This window comes from Epinephelus lanceolatus, chromosome 8 (assembly GCF_041903045.1).
Source record: "Epinephelus lanceolatus isolate andai-2023 chromosome 8, ASM4190304v1, whole genome shotgun sequence".
NCBI lineage: Eukaryota > Metazoa > Chordata > Actinopteri > Perciformes > Serranidae > Epinephelus > Epinephelus lanceolatus.
In genome coordinates this window covers 17382065-17396524 of record NC_135741.1, presented here as the reverse complement: position 1 = coordinate 17396524, position 14460 = coordinate 17382065, and the positions used below count along the sequence as shown (strand labels likewise).

General features: G+C 39.2%; 1 protein-coding gene across 5 annotated transcripts; it reads left to right on the top strand.

Moving 5' to 3' along the window:
* Window positions 1-5940: 5940 nt before the first annotated feature.
* On the top strand, window positions 5941-13483 carry LOC117258082 (uncharacterized). Of its 5 annotated transcripts, none has more exons than XM_078169935.1 (13): window positions 5941-8414; window positions 9251-9390; window positions 9513-9744; window positions 9881-9956; window positions 10188-10461; window positions 10581-10658; window positions 10762-10838; window positions 10946-11017; window positions 11922-12127; window positions 12704-12800; window positions 12897-13049; window positions 13178-13298; window positions 13367-13483. In XM_078169935.1, exons 5-11 carry the CDS (start codon window positions 10348-10350, stop codon window positions 13039-13041), a joined length of 789 nt encoding a protein of 262 aa, XP_078026061.1. In that variant the 5' UTR covers window positions 5941-8414; window positions 9251-9390; window positions 9513-9744; window positions 9881-9956; window positions 10188-10347; the 3' UTR covers window positions 13042-13049; window positions 13178-13298; window positions 13367-13483. The 5 variants fall into 5 exon arrangements, with proteins under 5 accessions (XP_078026061.1, XP_078026063.1, XP_033484455.2 ...); XM_078169937.1 differs by having other exon boundaries at window positions 12884-13049; XM_033628564.2 differs by lacking the exon at window positions 9251-9390.
* The last annotated feature ends 977 nt before the right edge of the window (window positions 13484-14460 follow it).

Here is a 14460-nt window from a genome sequence, read left to right as displayed (position 1 = left end):
CATACCTTCTCTGCAGCCAGGCTGAATTAACAATCACTTACCATATTTCACATAATTTCAGCCTTTTGCTTCAGTAAACTAAAGTGTTCACATTGTATTACATGTCATTGTGTTGGATTCTAAAGGTAGTATGCCAGGATGTGTGCAATATAATAATGATAATTGTTACATTTGTTTTCATCATGGTGTCTCAACCTTTGATGTGGAGTTATGTTGTGTTGTATTTACCACACTGAAGGTTCACTGACATGAAAATTGTTGTACAGGATCATGGCCTTCTCTACCCATAGTCAAAAGAACAGAGTTGGTAGACAAGCTCCCCACCTCTCCTCGAATCATCAAGACTCATCTTCCAGTCCAGTTTGTGCCAAAGTCCTTTTGGGAGCAAAACTGCAAGGTCACAAATTTCTGTAAAGTACAGTATGAATAGTTGACAACTGTATTCCTTAAACCAAATTCCTTTATAATACAAAGTTAAGGAAAAAATAGGTGGACATATTCCAGAGAATTTAAAGCCTGCTCGCAGGGCATTTTTTTGTATACATTATGCATTTCAAATTTATTAACAAGTTTGATTAAACCAAACTGCACATTATAATCAGGATTATACATACAGGAATTTTCACTGACTACAGATCTTTACCAGGTTTATGTGCCTGTAACTGTTATATTCTTGCCATTATGTTACATTAAAAAAGTGTTCAACTTAAGCAAAGCAGTTTCAGCAGCATATATGATTCTCTTTTCCGACCCTGTCTGCAAGAAATTACAAATGTGTGTTGCTAAACAGCTCTTGAAGTGTATTCGCTGCCTGGATTATGTCCAGAGACATACAGGTAACAAAACACTTCATTCATGTAACACATAGGTTTTGGAACAAGGTGCCTGGGGAGGATGGTGAGCAAACAAAGTGCAGGACTGTGACATCAGAGCCTTAGGTTTGTGTCCAGACTCTTGTCTTAGGTTTAGGCAACAAGATCATGTTGGTTATGGTTAGGGAAAGATTAGGTTTTCCTTACAATTGTTGGTAAAAAAAGGTAATGTAAAATATAATGCTGTAGTCACCACGAGTGGATACTGTATTGCAAGATTGCCTATTTTGGTGAAAAAACAACTGAAACATATTGTCAGTGTATTTTGTAACTTCCTTAATTAGTAACATTTCCTCATTGTTTTCATCGAAAATGTAATTTGCTCAGGATAAAGTACTGCAGGTATGAGGCTGAAAAATGAAGCCAACACTGAAGTGCCAAAAACTGCAGTTTTTTGAATGACCACCTGAGCCTGGCTCCAGGAGACAGTCAATCTCCAATGCCCAACTTTACGGCATAAATACAGCATAAATACTTTAAAGCCTGGTACAGAAAACAGATTTGTTCTCTATAGCTGATATCGTCCTTCATGACAACTGTATGGGGGTAGATTTAAATATAACTCACCCATTTACACTGTATTTAGGATCAAAATTACACATAATTAAGCGTGGGCTGCTATGGGTAACAGACTCTGTCGATAGTGTCCTTGGCTACTCAGTCAGATCCACCCCTCGCTCCTCCACAGTGCCAGCCTCTCGCCCAAATATGGTGACTTCTTGCTCTAAAAAAACAAAACAAAATTGCAACAACCAGAAAATCCAAACTCAAGGCTTCAAAATGGGAGTCCACAAACCAGTGGCAGACATCATGGAAGCTAAGTCCATTACTTTTACAGTGTATGTTTTAGAGACTGTGCATAATGAAGAGTCCTGAACTGATATATGATCAAACAGATAATCGAGCTGATATTACTGAGTCCAGCGTTTAATTTCAATGACAACCTGTATGAGACATTTGTACTTAAGACGGCTGATGGTATGATATCATCAAAAATTAGAGGAAAAGATCTGCAAAAATCAAAGCTTGATGAATGTGAGACTTTGACGTTTATGCGTTTGACACATGGTAAATGTTGGAAAGCTGCATTATATGTTTGGTTTGTGGAAATCAATTTGATGGAAATGTATTTACTTTATTTATATATTTTTTACTTAAGTTTATATTATCACTGCATCACCTCGATGTGCTTGTTTAAATCACAGTACATATACAACTCGAGTCAACGAGTCTCAAGGACTTAGGAGCAGAAGCTGAGCAGCGAGGATGGAAGCTGAGCAGCGAGGATGGAAAACTAGGATTTGTCCAGTGGAAGTGGGGTATAGGGGATTCATAGCAAGATCAGCTGTCTCGCTCCTGGGGGAACTCGGAGTGCGGGGACAGAGTTTGAGGAAAACAGTGACGGAAATATCAGATGAAGCAGTCAGAGCCAGCCAGTTTATCTATAAGAGAAGAAATAATGTCAGTTGGGGGCCAGCAGGAGGAACTACAAAGCAGGGTACATAACTCCTTGAGATCAGGTGGAGAAATCCACTTCCTCTCAGGAGGAAATCCAGAAAGAGGAAGGTTATTTAAGTGTGGGAGTGGCCTATTTGAATCCCTTTTGTTTGAGACCATGCTGCAAGGTGAGTGTGTTTGCTGATCCTGTGAGTTTATCTATCTCCTTTAACTTTAGCTTATATTGGAGTTATGCTATGTAGCGTGTGAAATAGAGTATGGTGAATGTGCTAGGAAAGGTAGTATCAGCACTGTCTCTACCTGGAGCTCGAATGTACGGAGCCTGGGTTTGTTGAAGGTGGCAGTGCTGTTTGGGCTGAGAAAGCCATGTGTAAGTAAGGTAAAGGAGGTTATTGGGTTGGTGTGGGGAGCAGTGAGACCTGGCATTATGGGAGTGTCTCTGGAATGCCAGAGATCACTGTCTAGCCTCCTGGAGGTGTCGTGGGACCAAATAGACGAAACACTGGTGAAAGGAGGTTCCCTGATCCTTTCTCTAGAGCACAAACTTCTTGTGCTTATTTGAAAAATAACTTCCATCACCTTTGTGAGTTATAGAATTATTTTGATATAACCAATTTTGACCATAATGAGAAGAGTATGTGCCTATCGTACGTAACATGTCAAAGTATATGATCTCGTATAATAAAAAGCCTTAAGTTTCTTTTGAAATAAGGTAATAAGCGTAATTTTACAACTAAAAAGACCACCTTATCAGATCCACCCACTTTGGCTGGTTAAAAACATGTGCGCTCTGGTGCGCTCTCTCTCTTGTGCTCCTCTTCTTGTTTTTTTTTTTTTTTTTACTTTTGTTTCTTCTTTTTCGTATCTTAGGCTCTTTCGTATTTACGTTTTAGTTATGCTTTTATACTCTCATGATCAAAGTTATTTTAAACTTTTAAGTTTTGCTTATCTAGTTTTCTTTTATCTCCAGTGTTTTCAACATTTTTATGCACGTTAATAATAACTTTTAGAACAATATCGAACGGCCAACGATATTGTTTTCACCATTATTGTAAGTGAGTAATTATAACAAAGTAGACAAGTGCCCTTTTTGACCTGCCTCTTCAACCAAAGATTCATCAAACCCAGCGGCTGCCAGCCACTTGCCACAGTGGTTCTTGTGCCAAACTCAAAGGCTTTTTGCGGCGTAAGGGAGCCAACGTTGGGGCACCCACAGGACATCAGAGGCTCAACCACTCCCCCCTCCAAAGTGCGCCAGCCGGTGTCATTCTGCTGGAAAGTCTGGGAGTTGCAAAGTTAAAGTCCGGGGCTCCAGGAGAAACGTCTGCATGATTCACTGCTAAGAAGGGAGGCAATGAACACCCCTCACAGGTGACCCGCTGGGCAGTGGTAAGAGCTGATGTCAAATAGGAGATTTAATTATCTTAACCTTAATTTAGGATTCCTTAGATAAATATTTTGCGCATCCTTCCGTTCCCAATTAAATAAAAAAAATTAAATTAAATAACTCACACGAGTGTTACTTCTTGTTTAATCCATTGTACATACTGTTGATTTTGTGTTATTTCATATTATCCTCATTCATTTATTCAGTTGTTACCCATTTAGCTTAAATAAATTTTCATTTATCGCCAAGTCGTTGTCTGTGGATATTTCTTTTGAGCAGGAATTAAGATCACTGTATGAAGAATTCATAACCCAGATACTGAGATTGATTCATTATTGATAAGTGTACTGACGAATTAATAATTGATTTACGGAGCTATTAATTTGATTAGTCGCTTCCCTCACTAGGAGGGTGGTGCCCCAAACTTTATGACGAGTGCAAACATTCTAGAAAAGGTATTTCCCCTGCATTACCAAAGTAGTTTTTTAGTTTTTCAATATTGGTGTGCATGTGTGAGTGTATGTTTCTGTTTGTCTGCAGCAAAACTTGCAAACTACCAGACCAATCAGCCTAATACTTTGTGTGAACACTTATGACTGTATGCACAAGGACCTCTCGTGGTTGCGGTAATTCGTAATTAGTAAAAAACTTGTTTCATTAACTGTTTTATACTATCATTGACTGGTGATTCACCACTTTTGTCAGTGGTTTAGTGGACAGTATATGTATGTATACGGACTATGCCAACCTTTTTTTCTGGCCTTTTACAGTATACACACCTTTCAGCCAAAAAGCCATTGGAATATATAGGGCAGTGTTCCCACTTCCTCTTCAGTAACCTACCCATGTAACTAGGAGTGCACCTACCTCATCAACTATCACTACATCACATCCTCCTCTTAACCAGCTAGTAGGGGCTGAAAGATTCCCAGGAATCAGCTCGCTTAAAAACAACAAGCCTTGCTGAGTATGTTGCAGGACACATTCTGGCCTTTTTGGGCTCAAAAACTGACATCCATCGAAAAATTTGGTCTTATTTTAACCTGGAGTGGTAATGACTTTGGTTAGAACACAATTGCAGCATCTAAGGCAGGCAAGACAGTTTGTAATGACCATCAATATACTGCTTGTTGATCACAGGATGAGCAGGCAGGTAAATCAACAGTGAAGGTCAGTTCCTTGGTTCCCTCCAAGATATAGGTTCCATCCAATACTTTTGCATAGCACACTGGAGCAGAGAGCTGGTGAGTCAGTGGCATCTGCTGAATGCACACAAACAGCAAACAGTTCAAAAGTGTGCAGTGGTACCATCAGGGAGCATACAGGAGGCAATGTCAGAGTTTATCCTGGGCTCTGGATAAGGTGACTGGAGGTGAATAGGCACAATGATTTTGCCCAACAGGACAGCTGACAGGGGCAGAGAGCAGAATAGATTTAAAGTTTGGAAGCAGCAACATGAATGGCCGATGGAGACTTTGGCAAAGTTTGACTGGCCAACTGGGAACTCCCATGATCAGCTGATTGGTAGAAGTGGTGAAGTTGGGATAGAGGGAAAATTGTGAGTCTTCCTGACTGAACTTAAACTGAGCTTCATTTTGATGATTTGTATATTCTTAGTCTTTTCTCTCTCCCTTTTTTAAGGGAGAGAACACTTGTTCACAGACAACTGGGAGAATACTCAAAACTTTCAGGCCAAGCCAAATGACATACCTCTGATATCATACCCCAAAGCAGGTTAGTCCACAAACACAGACAGGATTTGCTTTGCTTTATACTGTAGCTTTGGAATAAACATGTGTATGAGGGTAAGATGTTTGGATTATCATATTTTATTGTCCTGAATTCTTGATATATGCTTGTTTGGAAAAGGTTGAGAGCTTGGCCTGTGATGTTACTGCCTTCTCAAGAAATGCTCATACAACACTGCGCTTCCCTGGGTCCTGACCAAAACATCTGGGCCCCATACAGCTATAGATTTATTATGAAATTCAGATTAGTAAAATATTTACTTATGTTATTATTGTAACTCCTTTACCACAAAGTAACTCAGAAAAGGTCCCCAAAGCACTTTAAAAAAAATTCAACTTAATGGTGTGACGCCCCTCCCAATGTCTTTGAGAATGTTTCAGCCAGTCTCATCAGGCAGCTGGCTGACATGGGAGGGTCGTTACCATGATTAGGCTCACCTGGGCTTCCAAGCTATAAAAGCTGCTTAATCTGTTCACTTGGTCTCTCCCTTCCTTTCAGCTGACATCCACTGAGCAGCTTTGGTTTTGGTTTGCACCTTCAACACCTCCACAGAACACCTGACACTCACCCATGCATGGCTTTCATGACTGACTTTGCTGATCTACACACTCCATTGATTATTAAGTTAATTTTAGTTTAATAAATTTGGTTTGTTTTAAGTAAATCTTTTGTGTGGACTCCCTTCCTGTCACATACTCTGAGCCAGTTTGTGACAAATGGGGGCTCGTCCGGGATCTGTTAGTTTGTGATAAATGGGGGCTCGTCCGATCCGTTTAGTAAGGCTAAATCTTGCCTTAGTGTTACACATGATGCTTGATTTGTTATATATGCTCAATCTGGTTTGTGACTTGTAGTTTGTTAACACTTTTGAGTAGTACACTTTAAAGTGTTTTGGTATTAGCATGGTGATTGAGACTTTTGGGAGTATCACAAGGATTTTTGTGTGGTTCACTTTTGTGGATGCTGGAAGGGAGCAGCATTTGTTTCCCCCTTTCTTTGATTGCAAACCCATGTGTTTGGAAAATTGAAAAACACAAGTACTGGTGCATGTAACTGGTGAATACAGCCACATTAGTTTGAAGAGCCACGCACCTCTCTGTAGGCTGAAGTGGTTGATCTCAACAGGAGATCAACCAGTTTGTTGTTTTCACTCAGTGTGGCGGAGAATGTGGTTGAAGACATTGTCTTGGGAGCATTTCCCTGGTTTCCTGAGGGTCGCCAGTTTCTGGTTGCCTTTTGGGTTCCGGTGGAACCAGTGCATAAGTACCCACCACCAGTATCTGTCCGAAGACTAGGTTTGAGATTAATTAGCTGTGACCAGTTAGATAGAGCTGGGGAGCCTGAGCTCTGTGGTTATTTGATTTCACCATTGCACATGTTCCTGTGAACTTGTTTTGTGGGTTTGTAATCTTAAATTGTGGCCAGTTTTGCTGAATAAATGTCCTGTCTGGTCTTGATGGTAAGTTGCACTATCAACTGTTTGAGCCTGGCATGCTGCAAGATGGCTAGACATGTGGTTGAATTTGATTTGGTTGGTAAACAGTGGCAGTGAGTAAATGGTTGACTAAATTTGTTGTTTGTATCTGCAATTTGGTAGCTTGGCCTGCTCATTTTGGTGATGAGTACTACAGATCATGCTTTGTTTGGCTTTGCATGTGAACTTTGTTGTAGCTTGGTTCTCTTTGTGTGCGTCTTGGGACGACTTGGTTGGCTAGTGAGCCTTTTGTTTAGAGGAACCTTTGGGTATGCTACTTTGGTTTAGTACTTGTAATCCCAGTTCAGTGTGCTTTGAGAAGCTGTAATTCTGAATAGGCAGAGCGTCCTGACCTGTGCTTTGTCTGGTTGCAGGCCACCTTGTAAGAATGTGATGAGCTTTGGTGCTCATTCTGAGAGCAACATTTTGATGTGTACTCTGGGTTGTGGGTTTAACAATCTCCTGCTGACTTTACCTCACTGCTTTGTACCCACGTTACTGAATTCCTGCAAGATACAAATCTGCATTCTGAGGTGGGTATTGTTCCAAACGTTTTCCATAAGTCTTTGTAACTAGCCATTGGTTCTGTTGTGACCCTTTTCCCATGCAATAGCTTCTGATGCCAGTAAATTTCTCATTCTTAAATTGCTCCCCTGGATCCAAGGTTGCTGGGTGAGGGATTTGATCTGGTAAGAAATGGAGTTACATTAGGGTCAAAAGTTTTGTACTTGAAAAAATAAAATTTGAAACTGAAAATTCATGTGTTGATCTTGAATTTTGAAAAATATAACAATGTATTCAAAATAAAAATAAGTGTATTAAACGTTTTTTCAGGTTAAATATAATTTTGATTCACTTTGGTAATTCTTTTGAATAAATTATTTATTTTCACTTTTCACTTCCATATATATTTTGACATTTGAGGTCTTATTTTTTTCAGTTGCATGTTTTATCTTTTCAGATTCAGATCTTATTTTTTTCAGTTTCAAATCTTTTTTTCACTTTCAGATCTTTTTTTTTTTCAGTTTCAAATCTGTTTTTTGAGTTTCAGACTTTTGACCCTGATGTGGCGTGGGGGGCGTGGCATCAACTGAGCTGGGCGTGGAATCATGAGTGACAGCTGAACAAAAAGGCTTGGAACCTTCCCCAGTGACAGTGCCTTCAGGGAACGTAGGAACTAAAATAAATCTAACTCAACACTTATATACACCATATTCATGTGATTGGCAGTGTAAGAATTGATGCCAGTGACAAACTTCCATTTAAAAATCTGTTTTAGACAGTACTGAGCACCAATTGCGGTATAAGAGCGATAAATTATGCCAGATTTTGCAGTTCAACAGCCACATTTTAAGTGCTGATATGTCCGATTTCCACATAGCACTGTGAACGTAGCGTAGTGTCCGCTTGGCTTGCAAAGATGGCGTCCGGCCGGTCGGGTCAACCTGCTGGAGCCCATACATCCAACACACAGGTGAGACATGTTAACTAAGTTTTGGGAAATCATAACAAACATTAAGGGGTCGTTTTTGTGACAACATACATTTTTTCGTGACGTCTTTTAATTTGCGAATTTGTCAAAGCTGGAAAGTAAACATTGAGCTAACGTTAGCATTAAGTAGCTTAACTTTACAGCGTATTAGACACTAGCAGGCACTGCCTGGAAAAACACAGACAAACCTATTAATTTGGATAAGGCTAGTGCTGTTTTGGCTACAGGAGTGCATGGGATGCCAAAAACACCCACAGTAGCCTGTGGTGGAAAGCTACAGTGTGAATGAGGCCTGATGCTATCAGCTAGTGTTTGTGATTTTACTCCTTAGCAGCTGTTTCCAACCTTGGGGTCAGGACCTCAAATGGGTTTGCCAGGAATTTCTAGTAATCAATCAATAATAATCTTTACAATGATAAAAACACAAATTGACTTGGGTATAGTCTGTTTTAACCAGTTATAACCCATTTTGTAGCTACCTAGCTCTTTTTTCATACTCATTGCTTAATTTCATTGTTTGTTCAGCATTAATTTGAAGCTTGTACAAGCTCACAAGGTTGTACATGTCCTGCAGTGGGAAAATAAAATCCTGCACTAACTTCATCCTGGTTATTCTGCCTCTATCCACAATAATATTCATAGCCTAGGCCCTAAATAAAAAACTATTACTTGATTGAAAAAACAAATTAATTTGAGCAAAAAAATGTCTGGTCATCTGAGTTTTAGCCAAAGAAGGTTGGGAACCACTGGGTTAGAGTGTCCAGCTCAAGTTTTTTCCATTAATGTATATTGTCTTTGTTAAATTCTGTGTTTGCCAGGATGTCGACTATAATTCAACGGTTGCTGCAGCTGCACAGAGCCTTATAAGTGTGCTCAGACAGAACCTTTCTCAGGGACAGCAAGAGCAAGGAAGAAAGCAGGAGCAGGAATTGTCTTCTGTAGATCAGGATATGGCCAGGTTCTAGATGTCATGGAATTGTATTTTTCATGTTAATTTGAAGGCAATTTGACTAGTTAATGTTTTATATGTACATTTATGATCATGTTTTAAACAAATATATATTTTTTTTAATCATGCAGATCTTTCCCTGGATTTTTCACAAGGAAAAGTTACCTTGGAAAGCGAAAGATACCGAGTCAAAAGACCTGTGGCACAGCATCTAAAAAATTCTGGAGGCCTTTTAGTTTCTATGCATACCTGTTAAACATGAATGCAGAGACGACCCCAACCTCATCTGAGGAGATTGAACATGCCCAGGCAGGACTTGGAAAACGACATCTCACCATGTCCTGGGATATGAGCCATGAAGAGGTATTACACATAGAGAACATATTACTTAAAAATTGCACCTAAATGTCTATATTTGAAACATATCACTTTATCATAGTGTTGGGCTTTTCTACAAGCATGTAGACATCATCTAGTCCCTTTGTTACTGCTCTCTTAGTTCTTCAGCCTACTACAAAATGAGTATCCTAAGATGCAGGGACTGACAGGAGGATGGCTACTCTACAAGGCTACAGGTAAGATAAGATAGACTTTATTGTCCCGAAGGAAATTTGTCTTGGATACATGCAGTATCTGCTGTTAAAAGACACAAAAAGTTGACACATACAGTTCCTACATATATACAATCCACAAACAGAGCTGGTAGAGAAAACTTGTAAATATAACATCAATTGTAATACATTGCCATTCATATAACTTGCCCAAACAAACACAACTGAAATGATCCAAACAATGTTGCATTACAGGTGGTCAGGGTAGAAGGAGACTGATTATGATTCCTCCTGATTCTGATGGATACACTGGGACCCTTATTCGCACAGTTTCAGGGGCAGGAAAAAACACCCTGTATATTGTGCCTTTGCAACATGAGTTTGACCTAACACCGCTACCTCCAGATGCCATTGAATGCCAAAAGCACAATGCCAAATGTGCAAAGTGAGTTTTCCTTTGCCGATTTTGGCCCTTCATGTTCAGGAATGCATGGTGTCTCAGATAGACTCAGCATCAGAGGATGTTGAGGTAAGTATTGCTACAAAATATATGTGATGTTGCATTGTGCAAGTACAACTTATTTAAAATGTTGACTGTTGTTCTCTGAGTTATAACAGAATATTTGTGGGTCATTTGTAATATCTTAGACATGCCAAAGTGAGGTCCAGATTATTTCCATGACAGCCCCCTCTGTGCACTGTGACCCAGAGACATCCGTTGAAGAGGTACAGTACTTGATCTTATTGTACTTCCTTTTGAAATGCCTGCATTGAGATTTTTTGTATGGGACAGTTGCTAATATTCAAACTTTTTTTTTCTCTCTATCAGAAACTCCCATGTCTTATCTGTTTCTTGAAATTCACACCACAGTTCCTAGAGATCCATGTTAGCATGTGTGGAGAAAGGTATTTGAGATGGTGGACATTTATGTCAATTTTAAATGTATATGTTACTTAAAGTACTTGGTTTTTTTCTATTAGTACCAATACTTGTCTCCCTTGTGCTTTTTTAGAAGAGAGGAAGATTGTAAGTTCGCTGAGACACCTGCCATGAGCCAGGACAATGGAGTGGAGCAGAACAAAAGGTAAATACTGTGTTGTGTAAAGATATAAATTTCTTCATCCTACAAGGATCTTCATTCTACAGAGCTTTTGTATTCAACATTAGTGGTAGGGGTGTAAAGCAGAAGTTTAATCACGATACGATATTATAGGGATGATACTAGTTCAGTTCAGGGGCCTGCAATCAATATAAGACGATATCTGATCCATTTAACACAATCAGTTATATTTACAGTTTGTCAACTTACAAAAAGCAACTAAAATATTATTTCACAATTTTGTTATTGAGCTCTTCTAGACATTTAAATGAAAAACAATCTATTCTTTTTAATAAAAAGAATACAGATAGACCATAGACTGTATATAAGAAGTGGGCGTAACAGCTGTGACGTCACCCATTGGTTTGTGGACTTGGTTTTGAAGCCAATAGTTCAGAGATTTGAAAACCACGCCCTGATGCGTACCCTGCTTTATCGTCAAATATCAAATCAGGCCAACATTTAAAAAATTAACATCATACTGTATTGAAGAAGGCTTTAAACTAGTGATTGACACAAACACATTTTGAAAACGTTTACTGAGGTTATATATCAAGCGAGAAGTAGGTGAATTCTCCATTGACTTGTATTGAAACAAAAGTCTTTTTGCAACCAGGATAGTCGCCCCCTGGTGGCCTTTAGATAGAATGCAGTTTTAAGTTACTTCTGCGTTGGCCTCATTTCAGAGGACGGGAACTCCCCGCCTGAGATAGACCTATAATACTCATTGCTCTTTTGGAGTTACAGTTCTGTTACTGCAGGAAAAAACTGGTCAATTTCAAAACAAAGGCATGTCTAGATGATGATGTGGATCGATGTTTTCACTTTGCAACGATGATATTGGATTGTACATACATTACATCCATTAATTATGTGTTTTATTTGGCAGTGTTGATGATGTATTGGGCATCATTTGTCAAAGAGTTGACACAGAGAAATCGTTCAACATCCAAATCTCAAGAACAAACATTCTGGAGAGAGGCATTCTGCAGTGGCAACGTCAAAAGAAAAATTCACCCACTGCTTCTCTGAAAGTGACCTTCTTTGGAGAGGCAGGAGTAGACACAAGTGCTCTCCGTAAGGAATTTCTCACAGGTAAAACAAAAACAAACATATTTGCATTAGAATGTTATAAAGCATGTGGAAAATCAGTCCACTGAAATATTTTTTAAATTTCAGCTTATTATGTATGTTATACTATGGTTAAAAGGGCAGCTAACCCAAAATTTGTGAAGAAATTTTACTCTTATCTGTATCCTACTTATTGAAGGATCTCTCTTCTTGATTTGTGTGTTATGCTGTTGTGTTAGTTTTTCTGTAATGTACATAGAAAAACTGAATATAACCCCATTAATTGAGAGTAGTGACAGTCTTCTCAACAGCCCAAATTAGACAACCCCTTCAAAAACTATGTGGATGGCTACATAGACATATTGTCAGACAATTTCTACATTCATATTTTGACATGATTCTACTGTGTATTATTTCATACATGGCATACATTTTCTACTCATTAGTCACCTCTCACTCTGAAAAGAAGGTCTCACACACACATTTATATTTTGGTTGAACTTCCAATTAAACTATTCTGGTCTAAAAGAAATTGACTAGTACTTGACACAGAAGGCACATGAGCACCAGAGTAAATGCAGTTTGTACTTATGTGTACAGAAATGGTGGCAGGAATTGAGGGTCGTTTCTTTGAGGGACCACAGCATCAGAAGAGCCCACGATACTCTCTGACTGACTTAGATAGTGGCCTCTACAGGTGTGTTTATTTTTATGCAAGTAAGGACAAACTGTTCTTTTTTGTTAAATGTTTTCTAACATAAGTAATCCATTAATGCTCAGTTTGTGTAAATAGGACTGTTGGAGAGATTTTGGCTGTTAGTTTGGCACAAGGTGGCCCAGCCCCTGCCCTTTTCAGCCCATGGACCTACAGTTACCTCTGTAGTGGGAAGATAAACCCAACAGTGATGCAGTGGCTGATGTCCAGTTGCGAGGGTTAATTGAGCAGGTATGATCTCTATATGATGGAAATGCTGGGTTAATGAAAAAAGCATTCTTTGTCAAATGATATTTTCAGGTTTACTTGTAATATGGCACAGAGATGTTCTTCCTGGTAATTTATGTTTTTATTTTCAGGTTGAGTTGTCGACTGACCATTCAATTAAAGACCTAACTGATGAAATCTTAAGTTGCGGATATACTGGAGCTGTCACAGTTCAAAACAAGGAGTCCATTGTTCGGTATGCTAGGATACAAGGTATTTTTATATATGTATTTATAGGAAAATACAATGCACGAGTATTTTTTTAATTTCTACTGTTGTAGGGCCATAATACTCCATGCAGTGCTGAGGTTGCAGCCTATGTTGGAACAACTAATGGAAGGCCTGCAGCTGTATGACCTTCTTTTGCTCATCAGGCAGTACCCAGATATCTGCCAACCCCTGTTTGTTCCTGGAGAAGATGTCAAGGTGAGCAAAACAAGTGTGACCATTTATTATTATGAAGAAGATACACTAACTTGCTGTGAAATTTCATAGTAAAAGGGTGACTTAATTTACATCTTGATTTTGTCTCATCATAGGTCAATGCAGAGTTTGTCATGGCATCCATTCTCCCTCAACTGAGTGACAAAGGGACTACCAGGCATCAGGTTGAGCTGGAGATGATTAACTTTGTACAGGACTTCCTTTATTAAGTTGAAGGTATATAGATTTTTATCTCCTGCAAATCTGAACTCAAAAACTGTCACATTTGAGTGTTTGGTGACAAAACATTGAAATTTGTGACCGCTTGTAGTCTTTAAAAAAATAGCCAGCTGCCACCTGTAGTTTTCACTGGTATTAAACAGGTTAAAGTTTTATTCTCCATGACAAATCCTGATGGTAATAGCTATTGTTTGCCAGGGCACTATGTTTTAAAATCAGAGGCCGGCTCATTTATTTTTTGAGCAAGGCCATAATCATAATAAGCATACATAAAGGTGATACCTGCAAATGATTCATTTAGGGATGCACCGAATATTCGGTAACCAAATATATTCAGCCTAATATTGCAAAAAAACACACATTCGGTATTCGGTGGAATAAGTTAAAAGCAAGGCCAAATAATAGCGGCGTGTTCTGATAACGCAATCAAACGGCGTGCCGTGACGGGCGGAATAAAATGTCGGCAGTGTGGCGATCCGTCCCTCACTGCACTCGCATTTGCGACTAAAAATAGTTTTGAGCGAGCAAAATAGGCTTAAATCATTCAGCACGCTGTGCGAGCAGCCTACAGATTTCAACCAGCAGCAGAAACGAAAGGCGAATCCCACAGATTGTGGGTTGAACGGGGGTCACAGACACAGACAGAAATGCATTCCTGTCAATTACGGCAGCCATCGGTTTACCGGGCGACGGAGAAGTTGGCTCCAATAAT

What these genes read in the sequence shown, in the direction of transcription:
- LOC117258082 (XM_033628564.2), top strand. Translation starts at nt 10,348, where the DNA reads ATGCCAAAAGCACAATGCCAAATGTGCAAAGTGAGTTTTCCTTTGCCG. An exon ending in CAGCATCAGAGGATGTTGAG is followed by an intron (nt 10,462 to 10,580) that starts GTAAGTATTGCT and finishes GTAATATCTTAG; the next exon opens with ACATGCCAAAGTGAGGTCCA. An exon ending in GTTAGCATGTGTGGAGAAAG is followed by an intron (nt 10,839 to 10,945) that starts GTATTTGAGATG and finishes GTGCTTTTTTAG; the next exon opens with AAGAGAGGAAGATTGTAAGT.